General features: G+C 42.5%; 1 protein-coding gene across 1 annotated transcript in view; it reads left to right on the top strand.

The window, feature by feature from the left end:
- Positions 1-9,616: 9,616 nt before the first annotated feature.
- rad51 (RAD51 recombinase) overlaps positions 9,617-20,980 on the top strand; it is a 33,791-nt gene continuing 22,427 nt past the window's right edge. Inside the window, exons 1-3 of the mRNA XM_080514523.1 lie at positions 9,617-9,711; positions 12,028-12,123; positions 19,375-19,512. Coding sequence (XP_080370649.1) covers positions 12,043-12,123; positions 19,375-19,512 — 219 coding nt within the window. The 5' untranslated portion in view covers positions 9,617-9,711; positions 12,028-12,042. The remainder of the gene's footprint in view (positions 9,712-12,027; positions 12,124-19,374; positions 19,513-20,980) is intronic.

The raw sequence follows: 20,980 nt of genomic DNA, 5'->3' as shown, positions 1-20,980 counted from the left end.
TCAGACCCTTTGCTGTGACACTTGTATATTTACCTCAGGTACCGTCCATTTCTTCTGATCATCAGAATCAGAATCAGAATCAGAATCAGAATCAGAATCAGAATCAGAATCCGAATCCTTTTTATTGCCATTGCTTGTAAACAGGTTCACAAACTAGGAATTTTTCTTGGTGAGATGTGCAACATTAAACATAAAAACATACACTTGGTTTTAGATAAAAAAAGCTAAAAACTTTAAGCTATAAGGCTTTAGGAATATAAAAATAAATAAGCTAAAAATAAGAGGTAAAATATGGTACACGGCAACAATGGACATAGAACAACAGGAACAACAGGATGGATTTACTTATGGTGCATAAGGTGATGGAGTGATAAAAAGTGATACAGTGATAAGTGGTGCAGTGGATCTTAGTGCAATAGAGCCGGTTACAGTCTGTGCTGAGTCATTAAGTCTCTGTATTGTTCATGAGTCTGACGGCGGTGGGGAAAAAACTGTTCAAGTGGCGGGATCTCTGGGTCTTGATAGACCGCAGCCTCCTGCCTGAGGGGAGAGGGGTGAATAGTCCGTGTCCAGGGTGAGAAGGGTCAGCAGTGATCCGACCCACACGCCTCCGGGTCCTGGAGATGAACAGGACTTGGAGAGATGGGAGCTGACAGCCAATCACCTTCTCAGCAGCATGCACAATGCGCTGCAGTCGGTACTTGTCCCGGTCTGTGGCTCCGGGGTACCACACTGTGATGGAGGAGGTGAGGATGGACTCGATGATGGCCGTGTAGAACTGCACCAGCATCTTGGTCGGCAGCTTAAGTTTCCTCAGCTGCCGCAGGAAGAACATCCTCTGCTGGGCCTTCTTGATGAGGGAGCTGATGGTTGGCTCCCATTTGAGGTCCTGGGTGATGGTGGTACCCAGGAAACGGAAGGAGTCCACAATGGAGATGGGGGTGGGGGAGTCTGTCAGGGTGAGGGGGGACGGAGGGGCTGTGTCTTTCCTGAAGTCCACGATCATCTCCACTGTCTTCTGGGCGTTCAGCTCCAGGTTGTTGTGGCTGCACCAGGACGCCAGCCGGTCCACCTCTCTCCTGTAGGTGGACTCATCACCGTCAGAGATGAGCCCGATGAGGGTGGTGTCGTCCGCAAACTTGTTCAGTTTAACGGACTGGTGACTGGAGGTGCAGCAGTTTGTATACAGGGAGAAGAGCCAGGGGGAAAGTACACAGCCCTGAGGAGTCCCAGTGTTTGTAGTCCGAGTGTCCGAGACGATCTTCCCCAGCCGCACGTGCTGTCTCCGATCCGTCAGGAAGTCGGTGATCCACCTGCAGAGGGAGTCGGGCACGTTGAGCTGGTAGAGCTTGTCTCGTAGCAGTCCAGGGAGGATGGTATTGAAGGCGGAGCTGAAGTCCACAAACAGGATCCTGGCGTAGGTTCCTGGGGAGTCCAGATGCTCCAGGATGAAGTGGAGGGCCAGGTTCACTGCGTCGTCCACAGACCTGTTGGCTCTGTAGGCGAACTGCAGCGGGTCCAGGAGGGGGGCGGTGATGTCCTTGAGGTGTGGCAGGACCAAGCGCTCAAAGGACTTCATGACCACAGACGTCAGCGCCACCGGCCTGTAGTCATTAAGTCCTGTGAATCCGTGATTTCTTGGGAACAGGGACGATGGTGGACGATTTGAAGCAGGACGGCACGTGGCATGACTCCAGAGAGGTGTTGAAAATGTCTGTGAAGACGGGAACCAGCTGTTCTGCGCAGAGTCTCAGGGTGGAGGGGGAGACCCCATCCGGCCCGGGGGCCTTCCGCGGGTTCAGTCTTAGGAATTGCCGGTGCACGTCCTCCTCGCGGATGGATAGGGCAGAGGGGGAGGGAGGGTCCATGGCGGCCTTTGATGAAGTGCTGGGGTTGTTGATGGTGGTGGTGGTGATGGGGGGAGTGTCTGCAGAGGTGTGAAGAGCTGATGGTTGCTCGTGGCGGCAGTAATGTGTATTCAGGCCCTGCGCGAGGGACAGGTCGTTTAGAGCCCTGGGGGCCTTGGGCTTGTAGTTGGTAATAGCCCGAAGCCCCCGCCACACTGCCCCAGAGTCGTTGCAGGAGAATTGTTTTTGGAGTCGGGCTGAATATGCAGATTTGGCTTTTCCCACTTCCCTGCCAAAGCGGTATTTGGCCTCTCTGTACAAGTTCCTGAGAACATCATCCATGAGATGGTTCTACACCTTCATTGGAGTCCAGCTGTGTTTAATTCTAATGATTGGACTTGATTAAGGAAGCCACACACCTGTCTATATAAGACCTTACAGCTCACAGTGCATGTCAGAGCAGATGAGAATCATGAGGTCGAAGGAACTGCCTGAAGAGCTCAGAGACAGAATTGTGGCAAGGCACAGATCTGGCCATGGATACAAAAAAATTTCTGCTGCACTTAAAGTTCCCAAGAGCACAGTGGCCTCCATAATCCTTAAATGGAAGACGTATGGGATGACAAGAACTCTTCCAAGAGCTGGCCGTCCAACCAAACTGAGCAATCGGGGGAGAAGAGCCTTGGTGAGAGAGGTAAAGAAGAACCCAAAGATCACAGTGGCTGAACTCCAGAGATGCAGTGAGGAGATGGGAGAAAGTTCAAGAAAGTCAACCATCACTGCAGCCCTCCACCAGTCAGGGCTTTATGGCAGAGTGGCCCGACGGAAGCCTCTCCTCAGAGTAAGACACATGAAAGCCCGCATAGAATTTGCCAAAAAACACATAAAGGACTCCCAGAATATGATAAATAAGATTCTCTGGTCTGATGAGACAAAGATAGAACTTGTTGGCCTTAATTCTAAGTGGTATGTGTGGAGAAAACCAGGCACCGCTCATCACCTGCCCAACACCATCCCTACAGTCAAGTGTGGTGGTGGGAGCTTCATGCTGTGGGGGTGTTTTGCAGCTGCAGGGACAGGACGACTCGTTGCAATTGAAGGAAAGATGAATGCGGCCAAGTACAGAGATATCCTGGACGAAAACCTTTTCCAGAGTGCTATGGACCTCAGACTGGGCCGACGGTTCATCTTCCAACAAGACAATGACCCTAAGCACACAGCTAAAATGACGAAGGAGTGGCTTGGGAACAACTCTGTGACTGTTCTTGAATGGCCCAGCCAGAGCCCTGACTTGAACCCAATTGAGCATCTCTGGAGAGACCTCAAAATGGCTGTCCACCAACGTTCACCATCCAACCTGACAGAACTGGAGAGGATCTGCAAGGAGGAATGGCAGAGGATCCCCAAATCCAGGTGTGAAAAACGAGTTGCATCATTCCCAAGAAGACTCACGGCTGTATTAGCTCAAAAGGGTGCTTCCACTCAATACTGAGCAAAGGGTCTGAATACTTATGTCCATGTGATATTTCAGTTTTTCTTTTTTAATAAATCTGTAAAAATGTCTACAATTCTGTGTTTTTCTGTCAATATGGGGTGCTGTGTGTACATTAATGAGGAAAAAAATGAACTTAAATGATTTTAGCACATGGCTGCAATTTAACAAAGAGTAAAAAATTTAAGGGGGTCTGAATACTTTCCGTACCCACTGTATATGTATATGTCACTATGTGTCTTTATGTGTAAAATTACATTACTATTCACCCTCTGTCACTAAAATGTGACTAATAATTAATTTATTATAATCAGGCATCTTAATAGGAAGCATCTATCTGGGATGAAACTTTTTATCAGTGCATTCACATGAGAAAATTATTAAAAGTTATGAGAGAAATTTTAAATCAAATGTATAACATAATGCAACAAATAATTTTGATGTTTGTCAATAAAGTTAAATGTTTGTCTGTGCCACACATATAGAGAACTGAAATTGCATTTCTCTTCACATCTGCATTTAAAAAAGAATTTCACACACTAACAATAGAAATAATTGACATAACGTATATACAGACTATGAATATAAGAAGTTAAGAGAAGTATAAAAATATAAGTAATGTAAACACTACAGTGAAATCAACACAGTAAAGTGAACAGAAAGTTATAACAAATATAAATGATGATGATTGACTTGTTCTTTTTTCAGAGGCAATCTTCTATTTTAAATTAAACAAAAATAATGTGAATACATCTCTTGTTTTGCAGGATTTCTTAATCCAGACACAGAAATGCTGGAATGGATGCAGTGCAAACTTTGCAAAGGCTGGCTGCATGTTGGTTGTGTCTTAAAATCCCACAAACATCTGGAGGAGTCATCCAGCTGTGGATGTAAGACCACGAATGAGAGCACAAGGCACTACAACAATAGTTAGTACAGTTATTCAATAGATGTGTGTCGTATGGCAGAAATGACTGAACCACTTGGTGATATATTTATTCTGCACTCTGTGTTGATGTTGTGTCTTTATATGAGGTCACTACTTTCATTAAGGGTTTAATCATCAACAGGAGTTTGATGATCACATTGTCAAAGTAAAATATCAACTGATTATGCATCTTGTCTACAGTTGATGATTAATATTGTTTAAATCACAGAAACAATGATTCCCAGACAGTTTGGACTTTAATCAAAGTGTAACTTTTCTTTTCATTGGTTTTCACAACGTATTTTTGTCTACAGGATCATTGAGGCTGTTGAAGGAGGAGGATCCTCACTGTGTTTTCCAGAGAGGAGATCAAGGTGAGTGAAACAAACTGTGCTGTCAGTGGTTCTATTATCTTGTGCTAATATATGTTCTCTCTTCTCTCTTTGCTCTTTGGCTTCAGAGCTTCATGATGATCTCATGGAGTCGAGGGTCCGTTCAAACAGAATGAACCTCTGGAAGATGCTGTCTGCATCACCTGCCCTCAAGCAGCACGTCATCATGAAGATGTTGCCTTTCAGTGACCAGCAGGTGATAAAAAATCTGTTCAATCAAGTTTGAGAGTTTTAACGTAACGTAGGCTTGATTTGTTTACTTTTATTCCTCTGTATTGAAACAGATGTTGGAGCTACTGAAAGAGATGGAGGAGGTCACAGGAATCAAGAAGAGGGGCCTGAGACTCATCGGTTATGTTTCTGATGTTATACTTCCAGAAGTAAGATGATCAATCAAATGGAGGACATCATAGAAGTGGAGTGGTCGATATTTTGTGTCTTTTGAAACCTGTCTACATGGACCTTGTCAGTGTTTTCAGATAATCATCAACATCCTGATGGGCTCAGGTCACACAAGGCTTAGTTATTGAATTAATGCAGCCAGCAGTTGGCTACACTGCAGTTATCTGTCTTGTACAATTTATATTTAATTCTAATAATGCCACCCCCCCCTCAGACATTTTATGACCGCAGAGGTCATCCTAGCCAGTGGGAGAAAGTTCACACTCTCACAGGCTAACCAACCAGACAGGATGAACAAGAGAGTCTGAATGCATCTGGTGATGGTGTAGTAATCTTATAACTTCCTGTTTTCACCTGAGTGTAGCTGCGCTGCTGCTGCTCATTACCGTCTCATCTATTGGAATCTTTACCTTTACTTTTGGTTCTCAGAGTGCTGGTTTACTGGAGGTTCCTAGGTTTTCTAAAAGTAGAATGGATACGGAGCTTTCAGAGTGGATTTCTCTCTTACAGATGTCTGTCCTCTCTTCTGTCCTCTCACCCCAACAGGTCAGCAAAAAAGACGCCACCTCTGACTCTGGTTTCTGCAAAGGTTTCTTCCTGTTAGAGGGACTTTTTCATTTCCACACTTGCTCATATGAGTTTTCTCTATCAAAGTCACCTGTGCTTGTGTATAAAATAAAGAACAATGACATGATTCATGGACGGTTTTATTCTTGTAAAGTTGTCAGAGGTACTTTTTGAAGGTTTGTCATGGACATTTACTCCTTTCCTGCTGAAGTAACTACAGTTACTCTCCATTCTTGTAGCTTGTTTTGCTTAATGCACCACACATTGTCACTGCATGAATGAAGCAGGCAGATCAGTTTAGTAGCTGAACTCTACAGATGTGGTTCCAGCTGCAGTGTCTTGCTGAAATAGGTTCAGAGAGAGTTGGACAACTTGGTCAATCATGTACACAGCAAGTGTATACAGAATAAAGGTTTACTATGTGGCTCAACAACAATCTGGGATATAAAACAACAGGTGCAGTGAGGTGAAATGTAAATGTAATGCAGTATTTAGAATAGAGAAGAGCAGGGTTAGATGAGACACTATGTTGTCCTGAAGGTAAGGAAACATGACAAATAGAATGAAAACTTATTCAGGAAGTCTGAAATAATTCTGCCTAATTTCATTGTCAATAATTCCTTGCCAGTAATACATTATTGCCTCAAATAGCAAGGTTTTTATTTCTTTTCAGAAATGTTTGTAGTTCTTCCATCTGAGCCTGGAGATCAGAGGCCGTTTTTATGATGAGACATTGAATTGAATTGTTCAAAATGTGGTTACATCCTCTTCTACATTTGTAAAGTTTTCTTTGTTTACAAGAATCAGATCATTTATCTAATTGAAAAGTGATTCAGCATTTTCTTAAGAAGATGCATACAGGTTGATAAAGAAACTCAAAACCTCCTTCAGTATACTTTTTGTTCAAAGCATTCTTCCCCATTCATCATGAGTGAATTTATTTTTCTAGGCTGTGTTTTTATAAATTGAATATGGAATATGATGGGGGGGGGGGGTTCTGTCTCTGCAATCCAGTTGGCTCTGGACCTTACAAATGCTGTCTGAGCTTTATTCAGCTAATATCCACCAGAATGTTCCCTCCAGTGTTCTTGTACTTCCTCGAACTGAACATGATCCATGAAACCGTGACGCAATGTCAAGCCACTGACGTAAGTTGTCCTTTTAAATATGGCGGCGACTACATACACGTATGGCAGTGGCCACAAATAAGTATGTCGGCAACCATAAAAACGAGTATGTCGGCACCCGTAAGCTGCCATTATTTGATACTGCACTGGCGAAGTTTAAAATTTTGAGAGTAGTATGGCGCTGACCGTGAGCAATAATGGCGGCGTCCGCAAAAAAGTATGTCGGCGTCCACAAACAAGCATGTCAGCGGCCGTACACCGCCATTTTTATACCGCACTGGCGAGGTTTCAATTCTGGAGGAGCACGGTTGTATTGCGGATCATGTTCTCTTGCCTCCCACTGACAGTGACGCTGTGATTGTGCATCGGAACAAAACAAGCGGCGACCCGCAGGAAGCAGCCATATTCTATGTAGTACTACCTCCCACCAACAGTGGTGCTGTGGTGGTGATTCAGATCAAAATGGCGGCAATCATAAGGAAGCGGACATATTGTTGGCCATTTTGGATTCTCCACTGACGGCCTCTCACCTTTCCTGAAGTAGACATTTCACCGGGTTACCCACTTCCTGGCTCTGGATTCTTCCAGCATACTGGAGGCCTAATTTTTCTCGCCTCAGCCACAGGGGTATCTCTCCACATTTCACTAGTAGAGCCGGCATTGGGGTGTTCCTGACTGCTCCACAACAGACCCTCAAGGCTTTGACCTGTACCACGTTCAGTTTTATAAGGTTAGACTTTGTTGCACTCCCATAATCAATAGAAGAGCGAACCATTGCTCGATCATGAGCAGTGCTTTTATCTGCCCCCCAGCTGCTCCCGCCAAGGCACTGCATAACGTTTATAATTTTTTCACATTTATTCCCTGTTTCTTGAATATGGGTCTTGCCGGTCATCCTCTCATCAAAGTGTACACCTAAAAATTTTTAACTTTTAACTTTTTCAAAAAGGTTGTTATACACGCTTAACCCTTCACGCCCTATTCAACGTTTATTTGCAAATATCATGTATTCGCTTTTTTTCAGCAGATATTCTATAATTCCCATTATAAACTTTATATTGTGCCCCCTCTTCCAAATTGCCTCATCATCTGCAAACAGTGTTAATCCAAAACCCCATCAATATTTTCTAATATATCATTAATCATTACATTAAAAAGCACGGGGCTTATTACGCTTCCCTGGGGTGTCCCATTGTCTACTTCCATAACCTCAGACAATGTACACCCTACCCGTACTGGATTCTGCGATTATATAAAAAACCTTTAATCCAATTAAACATGTGGCCTCTAACTCCAGCATCGTATAACTTCATCATGAGACCCTCCCTCCACAACATATCATAGGCCTTCTCGATGTCTAGATACATTTCAACAATGGCCTCCTTATTGGTCAGAGCCTTCTTGACTTCGCAATCCAATAATAAAACTGAATCTATTGTTCCTCTTCCTAACCTAAACCCATTTTGAATTTCTTAAAACTATCTCTCTTTCTCCAGTTTATACACAAGTCTATCCGTCACCATTCTTTCCATAATCTTACAAATTACCGCAGTCAAAGCTATTGGCCTGTATGACCCTGGGTTTTTAGCTTCCTTGCCTGGTTTTAAAATGGGTATCACTATTGCATACCTCCATGCCGCTGGCACATCTCCACTTTCCCATACATTGTTTATCAGTGCTAGAATCTCATTCAAAACATTTGGATCAAATTCTTTGTAAATCTAATAATGTAACTCAGACTTACCTGGTGCCATCTGAGCTCCTCTACTTATAGCATTCTTAAACTCCCCTCGTGAAAAGAACAAGTTAACAGGATCAGAATTATCACAGTTTACACCCAGTTTAAACTCCTGGTTAGACAAAGTTTTATTCCTCTCTCGGAGCCCATTGTCCCCAATATTGTCCCCATAATGGACATCTTGAAACTTCCTCGCCAGCATATCTGCTTTCTGCCTGTCACTCAAGGCCTCTATCCCCCTGTTCTCCAGAACAGGAACATCCCTACGCCTGCAGACACTCGACATATGATGCACAGTTGACCAAACTTCTGCTTCTGAAGTCTGCACACAATATGAAAAAAACATGCTTTTGTTTCGGTTCTCCAACAATTTTATTATTTGTTATGAGAAACAGAAAATGAAAATCAACTGGTTTTTAAAGTGTTGTTTGTCCTTTCTTGATTCTGATAAAGAAATATACATTGAATTTCAATTTTGATTTCTGACTTTTAAATTGAAAATCAAATAATGACTTGCTTTTTTGTTTTTTAATATCCTCCTTTGAATGGAAAATCCAATGACCAAAACATACATGGACCCACAAATCAAACCCATGTCACGACTTAGGATTTTCTTTTTTCAAGCTAACTTTAGGATTAACCCTGAGATTTCCATACTGCAAAGCAGATTCACTTCTTAGTGGGATAAATCACCCTGGTACTCTGACACACCCCACACCACAGGAAAATCAGACACAATTTTTTTTTGCAGACATCTGACAATCAGGCCTCTGCAACCGATGCTTGGGAGGAGGCGATAGAGACCAAAATCAACTTGATTATCCTGTAGTGTGTTCCGGCTTTAAGATTTAAGGAGAATTGTCCCATCTTCCAAGTGGTGCCTCGGTGGTCCCTTTTTTAATTCTTGTGTCATTTATATTAATATTTTACTATGATTAAATTAATTTAGTCAATTTAAAAGATGCTTATATATTTTGTTGACATATTAAAAATTTGATTGTATGTGTTTTTTTGTGGTGATTCCTTACTTTTATGGCTTTTATTTTGAAGTGCAGAGGAACTGACTTTCTGTTCTGATGAGCAGCGTGATGACGTCGTGCGTCGTTACGTCAGGTCGGCAGCCCGGGAGTTTTGGTGTCTTCTCGGAGAGCCGGGGACAGAAAGGGGAATAAACCGGACAAAATAGATCAAAACGGTACAAAACAGGACATCGAACAGGTAAATACTGACCTATCTACAACATGTGAGTGGACTCTATGAATGAAGCTCATGTTTAGACCGCTGTGAGACAGCGTTTTTTCATTGTGCCGAGCGTTAGCTTAACGACGCTAACAAGCAATCAGTTGAAGCAGTCAACAACAACAACAAAAAAATCAGACAAAAGTGTACATAGAAACATCCAGAATTCTAACCTCTTACAAACATACATCAGTATTGAACAATGACATTATTGGGTGGATTTAATCTAGATGTTACCTTTTTCTAAGTTATGACTCCGAGCCGAAGTTGGGAAGCCTGGTTCATTACCGAGTTTCTCAGTCGTGGTTCTTGTAACAAGCCGTCGGTGAGATTAATTCAGTCATTACTGTCTTATTCTTTTATGACAAATTCTTGTTCGACATGCTCCCAGGTACCGCTCGATCATTTTTCACTAGCATTTTTCACAATTGCACCCTTAAATCACACTCATATATATATATATATATATATATATATATATATATATATATATGTCAGATTTTAAAAATTTTTTATTAAAAAAACGAAATTGTTTTCCGCAAGCTGCACCACATTCTTGCTCTACATGCCCCCAAGTATCACTATGTCAAATTTCGAGTAGATTGAATGTAGCATTTTTGCACATTTGTACAACTAAATAACACCCTTTGAATGTATTGTCATACTGGATGTATTGATGTGGTTTGAGTGTATAATTTTGTAAAAATACTATTGTGAATATACTTAAAATTTGACCCAGAGGTACATGGGGCCATGTAGAACACAAATATTTAGGAAAAGAACAAGACAGTAATGTCAGTTCAATGTGTTTCAACAAATTAATATAAGAACAATAAAGGAAGTGAGGTGTCTTGAAGTACCTGTCTGCATTACCCTACTCGGCAATGTATACAGGCAACCCAGTTCAAAACATAGATAACATTACAGTAGCAGTCAACCCAGCCCCTACTTCAGAAAACATAGTCAAGCCAGCCAGGGCTCTGTTCAACAGTGCGCCCAATTACTAAGCATTACCCGAGTAATACCTTAGTAAGCATTAAAGGGATAATGTAACATTTCCATATGATAGTGACATTCCAGTGAACAATATCTTGCCTTCAATAAGTTAGTTATTAAAACACAAACCAATACTATTGCTAATAATAATAATTAGTGCTGTCAAAAATAAAGCGTTAATTTAGTTAATTGATTTGAAATGTTTAATTTATTACAAATGTTTAACTTAATAATGTAGTTTGGTTTACTTTGTATGTTCTGCATCTCTGGATGCAGCACTGTGACTACTGAGCAGCATAATAGTTACGTGAAGGGAATAATATTAAGGTAGAAAGTTTCACTTTAAAAGTTAACTGTTTGAGAAAGTGAAAGTCATTAGCTTTACTTTGAAAAGCCACATTTTACAACCACAGTAGTAATTCTGCAGCAAAACAGCAGGTTGCCATGTTGGCTGAACAAGAGCCACCATACTGCTAAAGCTGGAAGAAAGACTTGCATGTAAAATATTAATTTCTCCTCTTTCTCTCTTTCCCTGGCTCTCCTGTGTGTGCGTGTTGCTCATTAAGGTGTGTTAATAATTAAATATGTGTCCGTGCAGTGTTGTGCTGCCTAGTACTGGGTGTCACTCTTACTGGGTCCGCTGCTCGCAGGTTCTATTGTACTGCCGCCGCCTCGCTCCGTTAACTTTAAAAAACAACAACTTTATTTCAGTCAGCCAGCATTGACAAAGCTCCGAAGGTGAAGTAAACTGCTCCGCAAAATGGTGAGTGGCGCCTAAATCTTGCGACGCAATGAATTCATAATAAAATTCGTTGCCAACACTTTTAATAATCAAATTTAATCGATCTTATTGATTTGTCGTTGCAGCCCTACTTCAAAACAACAATGCAAATAAATTTGCCTCATTTAATAAATAACTAATAATAATTTAATATTAATGGCCTGCTGAAACCAGTTTGAGAAATGTCCCCTTGGTAATCTTTGCTTAAATACATCAGCTGCTTTAATTATCATAATCATCCTTTATCCAGTCCAATGCATTCCAAAGGAAATACTTTTTTTTTTTGTTATGACAGATACAACACAGCAAACAGTCATCCAATGAGATCTTTCTGGCTCTTTAAATTTCGACCTTGTGTCCAACAGTTAATCTCATACGACCAGTCTATCAACCCAAATCAAATCTGCTGTACCATCGAGGGTCCATGACTGCGATGGGGAATTTTGTCAGTTCCATGGAGCATGAGGAGTCTGGTGCAGTCTCAGATATTTTCCAGCATCTTGTCTCTCTTTGTGCAGGTTCATCCTTGCACAATGGCCATGAGAAGCGAGGCAAGAGTGGAAGCAGAAGTGGAGGAGGAGAACTGTGGGCCACAGCCACTTAGCAGACTGGAGGTACGTTTTCTGGTAGTAGCTGCTGCTTTTCATCAGCACAATCTACTGCGGGGAGGGGGAAAATACCGCAGAGAGCAGCTCCACTGGAATATAGTCAAGGGTAAGTGGGCGGGGTCCAGGGTATCTTGAAATGGCAAGAGGGGGGTGGGTCAGTCATGGCAGCTCCACTGGAAAGTGTCTTGAAACCAGTGGCGGATTTTGATTTGGACGAAGTGGGCAACTGCCCAGGGCGCAATCCTTGAGATAAGAACGACTTTAGAATAAGAAGCATTTTAGACAACCCCGACATTGGGTTGGTCTTTTCACAATTGGTCAATTTGGTTTTGTCGTCTGTTTCTAAGCGAATCAGATGTTGCATGTTTGATGAAACTGTGTGTCCAATGTTGCATCCGGAGAAGCTAAGAGGAAAAATGGACACTGTGACTCCCTAGCAAGAGTCTCCTGCAGGTGTTTCATGTAACTGGCACGGATGTCTTGATGACTCCCTGGTTGAGGCACTTTTCAGTTGTTCAAACTTACTAGTGCATTGTAGCTCAGTTTAAGCTTATTATTTGCCATCACCAGTATTTCAAGAAAACTTTAGTTCGTGGTGAAAAAATTCCCAGGAGTTGATTAGTCTTTTCAGAGAAAAACAATGGCCTTTCTGGACAAGAGTCCAGAACACCTCAATTGCATGAAAATATGGAAAGAACTTGCAGTTCGGATAAAAAAGGGGGAAACAATTGACAACCGGGAGATGTCACTTCTTGAAGTTGAGAAGATGAGATAGAGAGCAGTGTTGACACGTTTAACTGTGTTGGGATTTATTGTTGGTTATTAGCGGTAAAATTACTGCAAGTAATAGTAATCCAAACACAGACTGTTACAAACCAGTGGATTGTCAACAATAAATACACAATAATTACCAGGAATCGATCAATTCAGCTAACAGAAATCATATCATAAATCAACACATTCAAGTAGCAAACGTCATCTAACGCGGAGATCTAATCTACGAAACAGCAAACACTGTGTACACAGAAAATGTGTGTGTGTGTGTGTGTGTGTGTGTGTGTGTGTGTGTGTGTGTGTGTGTGTGTGTGTGTGTGTGTGTGTGTGTGTGTGTGTGTGTGTGTGTGTGTGTGTGTGTGTGTGTGTGTGTGTGTGTGTGTGTGTGTGTGTGTGTGTGTGTGTGTGTGTGTGTGTGTGAGTGAGATGAATCCGAGTAGGAATGTGAGGACCACGAGTGTCCACCAGGTGGCGGTAGACTTGGAGGGTCAGTGTGAGTGGGTGTATGACCTCGAACAGACGGGGAGGCATTTGTCGGGTTCAGTGTGGTGACTGTGACAACCATTAGGGGTGTGTGGCGGAGGGAGATTGCGATGACTGTAACCCACGCAGCCACGAGAGGCGTTTGACTCGCGCAAGATGTCCGTTGCGTGCACATGCGCGTGGGAAACTCGGAGCGAGCGGTTTCACCAGGGCAGAATCATTACTGTTGCACCGGAGTTTAACTGGATGTCGGGACATGCTTTCAAACTCCGGTGACAACACGGGTGTATTCCGGCGGCACGAGTTAGCAGTATGGTTCTTTGGTCCACTTTGTGCTCTCATTGCCTTCCCGGTGAGACAGAGGTGTATCTCGCTTGGTGGTCGGGATGAGAAGCAAGGAGAGTTGGTTGGAATGGGGTTTCACCAGGTTTGAATTTCGGACACCTGCAGTGTCCGGGTCGGGTTCGGCCAATGAGTGGTTGGAAGCGAGGAGCCCTGCATTCGCTTCAGTTTCTATTGGTTCCCAACTCGGGGTTTGTAGCCCTCCCCGGGTCGCTGTCCTCTCCTATGCTGTTTTATTATCTTTTAATTTTTCCCGTAGCCTCTCCTCTCGGGCGAGAAGCTGCTTGAACGAGAGCATGGCTTCCCGGTCCAACAACTGCAATTGTGCAATCTCTGGCAGTAAGAAATTTGCATTCAGGGGGCATACAGGAACATTGTTCACACCATCTAATGGTAATTTCCTCAAAGAGGTTGAACTGATGGCACAATTTGACCCTATAATGAAAGAGCACCTTAACGTGTCCAAAACAGTACCTCTGGTCAGACCAGCTACCTCAATCACCTCATACAAAACAAACTAATACATTTGTTGAGCAACAAGATCATTGCAGTTATGGTGAGTGACATCAAGAAAGCAAAGTATTTCTCCATCATTCTAGCTTGCACTCCAGACATCAGCCACACTGAACAGCTGTCAGTCATAATTCGAGTGGTCTCACTGGCAGAGAAGCCCTGGATGAAGGAACTTTTCATAGGTTTTTTGAAGGCAGATGAGTCAGCAGGTCAGCATTGTAAACAGACTAGAGGAGCTAAAACTTCCTTTTGAGGACTGCGGAGAACAGTCGTGTGACAATGGAGCCAAAGTGAAAGGTAAAAACAAGGGTGATCAAGCCAGGCTTCTACAAAAGAATCCGAGAGCTCTTTTTGTGCCATGTAGGCCTCATACTTTGAACTTGTTTGTGGCTGATGCTGCTCAGGCTTCCACTGGTGCCACAAGTTACTTTGGCATTGTACACAAGCTTTACAACCTGTTTTTAGGCTCCACTCAGAGATGGGCCATACTGAAAAACCACGTGCACATTACTTTGAAGATGTGGACTGAAACAAGGTGGGGAAGTAAACTGAAGAGGGTTCAGCCCCTGAGGTTTCAGGCAGGTGCTTTGAGGGAGGCACTGATTGAGGTGAGAGACCATGCTAAAGACCCCATCATAAAGGTTGAGGCACAGTCCTTGTTGGAGGAGGTGGGATTTAACTGCTACAGCATTTGTACAATGTACAGTCCTGTGGTACTACATCTTGCAAGTAAATGTAGCAGTCAATCTCAACAAGACAGAAAGAGATCTTTAAAGCTACAGGGCATCCGGTTTTACGACTGCTCAAATATCAGCAAAGGATATTTGTGAAGACATGGATGTTGAAGCTATTCTGCAACAGAAGAGGTTGAGGTCCACAAAGTGTCACTTCTCCTATGAGTCACATGATGAGTCTTTGAGGGATACTATGAAAAAAGTAGAGATGGCATTCCTCAATGTCGTTGTTGATGGTGCAACAGCCTCCATTAATGGAAGATTTTCCACATTTGATAGTGTGAGACAGAAGTTCGGCGTTCTCTCAGATTTCCTAAATCTCTCTGATGAAGAGCTGGCACAATGTGAGGCACTTCATGTTACATTGCATTTTAACATACAAATGTGGATGGCAGAGAGGTGTTACAGGAGCTGAGGAACATGCCTGACTTACTATTAAAGTCAATGACTCAGCTTGAGCTTCTGACAATCATTCATGAAAATCAGCTTTCAGAAATCTACCCAAATCTGTGGACTGCTCTCAGAATTGGCCTGACCCTTCCAGTAACTGTAGCTGAGGCAGAAATAAGTTTTAGAAATAAAGCTTGAAGCTTATTAAAACTTACCTGAGGTCCACCATGTCAGAGGAACGTTTGACTGGCTGAGCCATGCTCAGCATCAATCAATCAGTTGGGCATCACATTTCTTATGAAAGAAATCAAGAAAGGCCAGAAATGTCAGATTTAGGCAGGAGTTTTGCCAGTTTGAGCAGGAAACATACAATATTTCCTGTAAAAGCACACAAGTGCAATAAATATATTCTTTGAAGTGTGTGAATGAATGTATTTGTGTGATGAAGAATTTGTGCAATTTCTGTTACTATTTTGTTTACATTTTTTGGCTTGATGCCTCTTATCTTGTATATATATATATATATATATATATGTTGGGATTTATGTTATTAGCATTAAAATTACTGGAAGTAGTGGACTACTGAAAGTAATAAATCACTGGAATTAATTTATGAAAAATGTAAATTATTAATGGAAGTAAATGGTCATTTACTCATTAACAACTGCTGGAGTAATTGAGTAATTGCTTAAAAGTTAATAAATTATCAAAAATAATTTATTAATGAAAATTTTTTAATTTGAACAAATTGGTTATTTATCAAATAATAATGGAATTGGGGCACCATCAGCTAAACTGGAAATAGCTAATACCAAAATATCAGTCTCATTCGTAAAAAAGGTTAGTTAAAGGTATACAGGAGGATTTTCAGGAATTTTAGGAAAGAACCGCCCTCTCCACCGTTTGAAAATAATGCGCATGCGCAACACTGTACCTGCTCCCGAGACGGAACGCCTACTAAAACGCGTGCGAGAGACATGCACGAGCCCAGTTCTCCTCGTGCACGCTCTGTTTACAAGTCATAAGTCGGCATCGCTCACATAAGCTCACTTTACAAGAAGATTTGCACCAGAGGGGGTGAAACTGTAAAAATGTCCGAGAATAATGCGTCGGGTCGGCCACCGGCATGATGAGAACCGTGTGGAGTGAGCTGCGCGCAGGGACGAGCACGTACGACGGGCTTACGTCATATATCACCAGAATGATTGACAATTGGGAGGACCAGTAATTTTGATGATCCACCCGGAAGAAGAAAATCCTCTACTATACCTTTAATATTCCTGTGCAAAATACAGTATCACAATCTTAAATAACAGAGAAACTGAAATTCCAGCGCAGACTGTTTCAAACCGGTGAAGTGTGTGTGTGCGTGTGTGTGTGTGTGTGTGTGTGTGTGTGTGTGTGTGTGCGTGTGTGTGTGCGTGCGTGCGTGCGTGCGCGCGCGCGCGCGCGCGTAGCTTTCAGAGCAGCGCCAGGCAGATTAGGTGCAGTAATGTGTGTTGGCAGCCTGATGAGTGCAGCTGTGTCTATTGCCATGGTGCACATGACACTGGTTCCGCACCCGTCACTGAGTTGCAGAGGCTGGCTCACATACAATCACCAAATGTGATGCCCACCTCCCAAACAACTGATAATAGTTTGAGAAAAAGAAACATTTCTTCAGCATCAGAAGTTGAAGGACTTGTAGTGAGCTTCTCATGTTTTCAAAAAAACGTTCGGTCTCCCCATGAGGAGTTGAGACAAACGTCTCAAATTTTGGGTTTGAGGGAGAAAATGTCTCGCCAAAATAAAATGGAGTGGATGGGAGGGAATTGCACACTTGCAGCCAATTAAATCTTTTTTTGAGAGAACCTTATATTTCCCAGACAATAGGGGCCCCTTGTTAGAAGCGCAAGGCCTGTAGTTATGTTTTCATGTATAATATGATATAAAAGAGGAAGAAATCTGGCTAATGGCAATGAGCGAGAGAGAGAGAGAGAGAGGGAGATGGCTTTTGGGGGGAAATTGACAGCTTCTCTCACTAACAAAAATCTCCCCACTCAAACTTTTCCAATGTACACCCATGTTAAACTCGAAAAAAGGCTGAAAACTGTATCAAACTTGAAGGCTCACAGAATAAAATTTATGTGAAAAATATGTTTTCAGTTTAAAATTTGAATCAAGTCTTTCGCTGAAAAGGATTATGGCGACATAATCAGGCGTAGAAAAAGTAAGATTTTTTTTCACATTTGCTTATAATGGGAAATTTGTCATGGGTGTTTTTGGAAACCATTAGCCATGGTGCTTATACAAGTCCTAATGCACTTTTCCCCAAATTTTCCACACGTTTTGATGTGTACGTTTGTGTACGTGCTCCAAATGGTGCAGGACGAGTTACGCACCGAAAGAACAGTGCCAGAAAATTAAAAAAATTAAAAAAAAATTGTTGATCCGTCTTGGATAGTAGTATTTGTACGTTGCCTCATAAAGAGGCAGGCACAAATAATTACAAAAACAATAGGGTCCTGACTTGCTTGATGCCATGGCTCAGTCCCTAATAAAACAAAAGTGTGGCCAGGACTCAGTGTAAGGGACCAAGCAGTTAGGTCAGGGGTCGGCAACCTTTAGTGCTCAAAGAGCCAGTTGGTCCCGTTTCCCACTGAACACAACACACAGATAGCCACACACACAGACTCACTCACCCATGCGCACACATGCCTAAATTGTCACTCACAATACCACTATAATATTTTGGTGAGTAATGTCAAAGAAGCACGCTAGAGAAAAAGCTTTTACTTTACAACAGGCGTGCACACCAGTCTTTTATTTTGACAGTCCCCCAGGCAGACCATGCCAGGAGGACACTACACACAAAACCTTCTTCACTGCTGGTTGACAACTTACAACTAATAAACACATGAACTAAGCAACAAAAACACAACACAACACAATTAATACCAACACTACAAACCTAATATAACCCCCAATAATTACATTTAGAACACCACAAACAAACTCCCATAATGCATTGCAGCTATCAGCTCCTTTATTGCTACACATTATTAAAATGGAAGATATATGTGGGAGATTTGGGATTTTTAGAACCATGAGTGTGAGTGGTGTGGCTTTCAATGTCCTTTAGTTGTGTAATTCATTAGAATTTGCCGTCACTCTCAACACGTCCGCAATGAACTCTCCCGGAATTGTCGGCGCTCCACCGCTGCCATTATTGTTGCGTAATGACGTTACATCGCTGCATCGTTCACGACCCGCCTACATTTTACCACTCTTTGTCGCTACAAAGAGTCCCGCTGGACTGAGCTCTGGGTGGCTTTGCCTACTTACGTCCCTCCAGGATGAACTGCAGTGGGACAGAGGCTCAAGGAGCCGCAGTGGAGGGACGAAAGAGCCGCATGTGGCTCCGGAGCCGTGGGTTGCCGACCCCTGAGTTAGGTGATGAGGCAAACAGGTTTTTCTGGAAAGGAGTTTTATTTACTCAAAGAGAATACAAACTTAAGTTTTCTGTGACAAAAAGAAGTCAACAAAACAAACTCAAAATATCTAAAAAAGAACAGGTGTTAACGCAACACACTTACCTAACAAAATGAGCCACTTAGTATATATAGTGACTGGGTAAAACCAACTAAGACACAAGGGGGAACCAAATGACACTACACAAACTAATGATATCTAAACTCAAAGAAAACCCATCTGCCATGGAAAGAGATGGTAGGGCTGATTGAAAGATTGGAATTCCGGGTGTAGACTTTACTGTAGTCTACTTGTAGACTTTCTCTGAGCATTGATGTTCAGTCCACTCTGAGGAATGTCCTCTGTTCCAGAGGAGCAGGGGTCCTCTGCTAAGATTAGCATTGTCCATGAGTTCAAAGCTTCAACTGCAGTACCTGAACAGAGTGCCGCTTGGAGGATTGGTGCCAATTTAACAGAGATTTTTTCATAAAATAAAACCCTTTAGGACTGGGCAACTTATTTTGCATGTGGTCGTAATTATTGTATGTTTGTCTTGTTCTCACTAATGCAGCAATGTGGAATCAGTGCCAGCGACATCAAGAAGCTGGAGGATGCCAGCTTCCACACCATTGAAGCCGTGGCCTATGCTCCCAAGAAGGAGCTACTCAACATCAAGGGCATCAGTGAGGTCAAAGCAGACAAAATCCTGGTAAGTAACCCAGCCATTTCCTATCAGGACTGAATCCTACACCTTTCATACAGCGTAGCTGCACAAAATACAACACTTCGCACAAAACGCTGTGCAGCATGTTGAAAAGACACATATTTACTAGAACAGTTCTGAGTGTCTTTCAGAAATTGTTGTTGCTGTGGACATTGTCACAACTGACCCAAGGTGACAGATCAGCAGGGTGCTTGCAGTGAAGGTGGTTTTATTTCCAATATGTACTGTGTTTCAGGGAAAAGAAAGGCGTTGGTGTGTATGGATCTCTTACCTCATTATGATCATGAGGCACCATTTATTTAGGGCGGTCCTCATAGGGCACCATAAGGCGCAGTTTCACTGCACTTTCTGTCACAGAGCGGGACAGGTTTTTGCGCGGTCCGACTTTCAAGTTGTGGATGGTACGGAAAGAACCTGCGACCGCCGGGTACGATTTTCGTATTAAATTTTTTTTTTATAAAAAAAAACATTTTCAAATACAACACAGTCATTCCTAGGTGCTTTTAACAGAGAAAATAGAAAAGCCCAACATATCCACATGGGCAAGCACGTTTATTTGCGACTGTGGAAAGAAAAACTCCCTCTAACAGGAAGAAACCTTTGCAGAAACCAGACTCAGAGGTGACAGCAATCTGCTGACTGGTTGGGATGAGAGGATAGAGGAGAGGAGAGGATAGAAAAGACAGAGATAGACGAGGTGGGGAGATACATACAATACCCTTGTTAGTGCTACATATACAGTACAGACCAAAAGTTTGGACACACCTTCTCATTCAATGAGTTTCCTTTCTTTTCACAACTATTGACATTGTAGATTCACACTGAAGGCATCAAAACTATGAATTAACATATGTGGAAATATGTACTTAACAAAAAAGTGCAAAACAACTGAAAATACGCCTTAAATTCTAGTTTCTTCAAAGTCGCAACCTTTTGCTCTGATTACTGCTTCACACGCACTGCATTCTCTTGATGAGCTTCAAGAGGTCGTCACCTGAAATGGTTTTCACTTCACAGGTGAGCCCTGTCAGGTTTAAAAAGTGGGATTTCTTGCCTTATAAATGGGGTTGGGACCATAAGTTGTGTTGTGCAGAAGTCAGGTGGATACACAGCTGATAGTCCCACTGAATAGACTGTTAGAATTTGTATTATGGCAAGAAAAAAGCAGCTAAGTAAAGAAAAATGAGTGGCCATAATTACTTTAAAGGTATACAGGAGGATTTTCAGGAATTTTAGGAAAGAACCGCCCTCTCCACCATTTGAAAAAAGTGCGCATGCGCAACACTGTACCTGCTCCCGAGACGGAACGCCTACTAAAACGCGTGCGAGAGACATGCACGAGCCCAGTTCTCCTCGTGCACGCTCTGTTTACAAGTCACAAGTCGGCATCGCTCACATAAGCTCACTTTACAAGAAGATTTGCACCAGAGGGGGTGAAACTGTAAAAATGTCC

Source organism: Blennius ocellaris (assembly GCF_963422515.1).
Source record: "Blennius ocellaris genome assembly, chromosome: 18".
In the NCBI taxonomy this organism is placed as follows: Eukaryota; Metazoa; Chordata; class Actinopteri; order Blenniiformes; family Blenniidae; genus Blennius; species Blennius ocellaris.
Note: the sequence above shows the minus strand (reverse complement) of the source record. Positions and strands in the feature narration are given on the sequence as shown.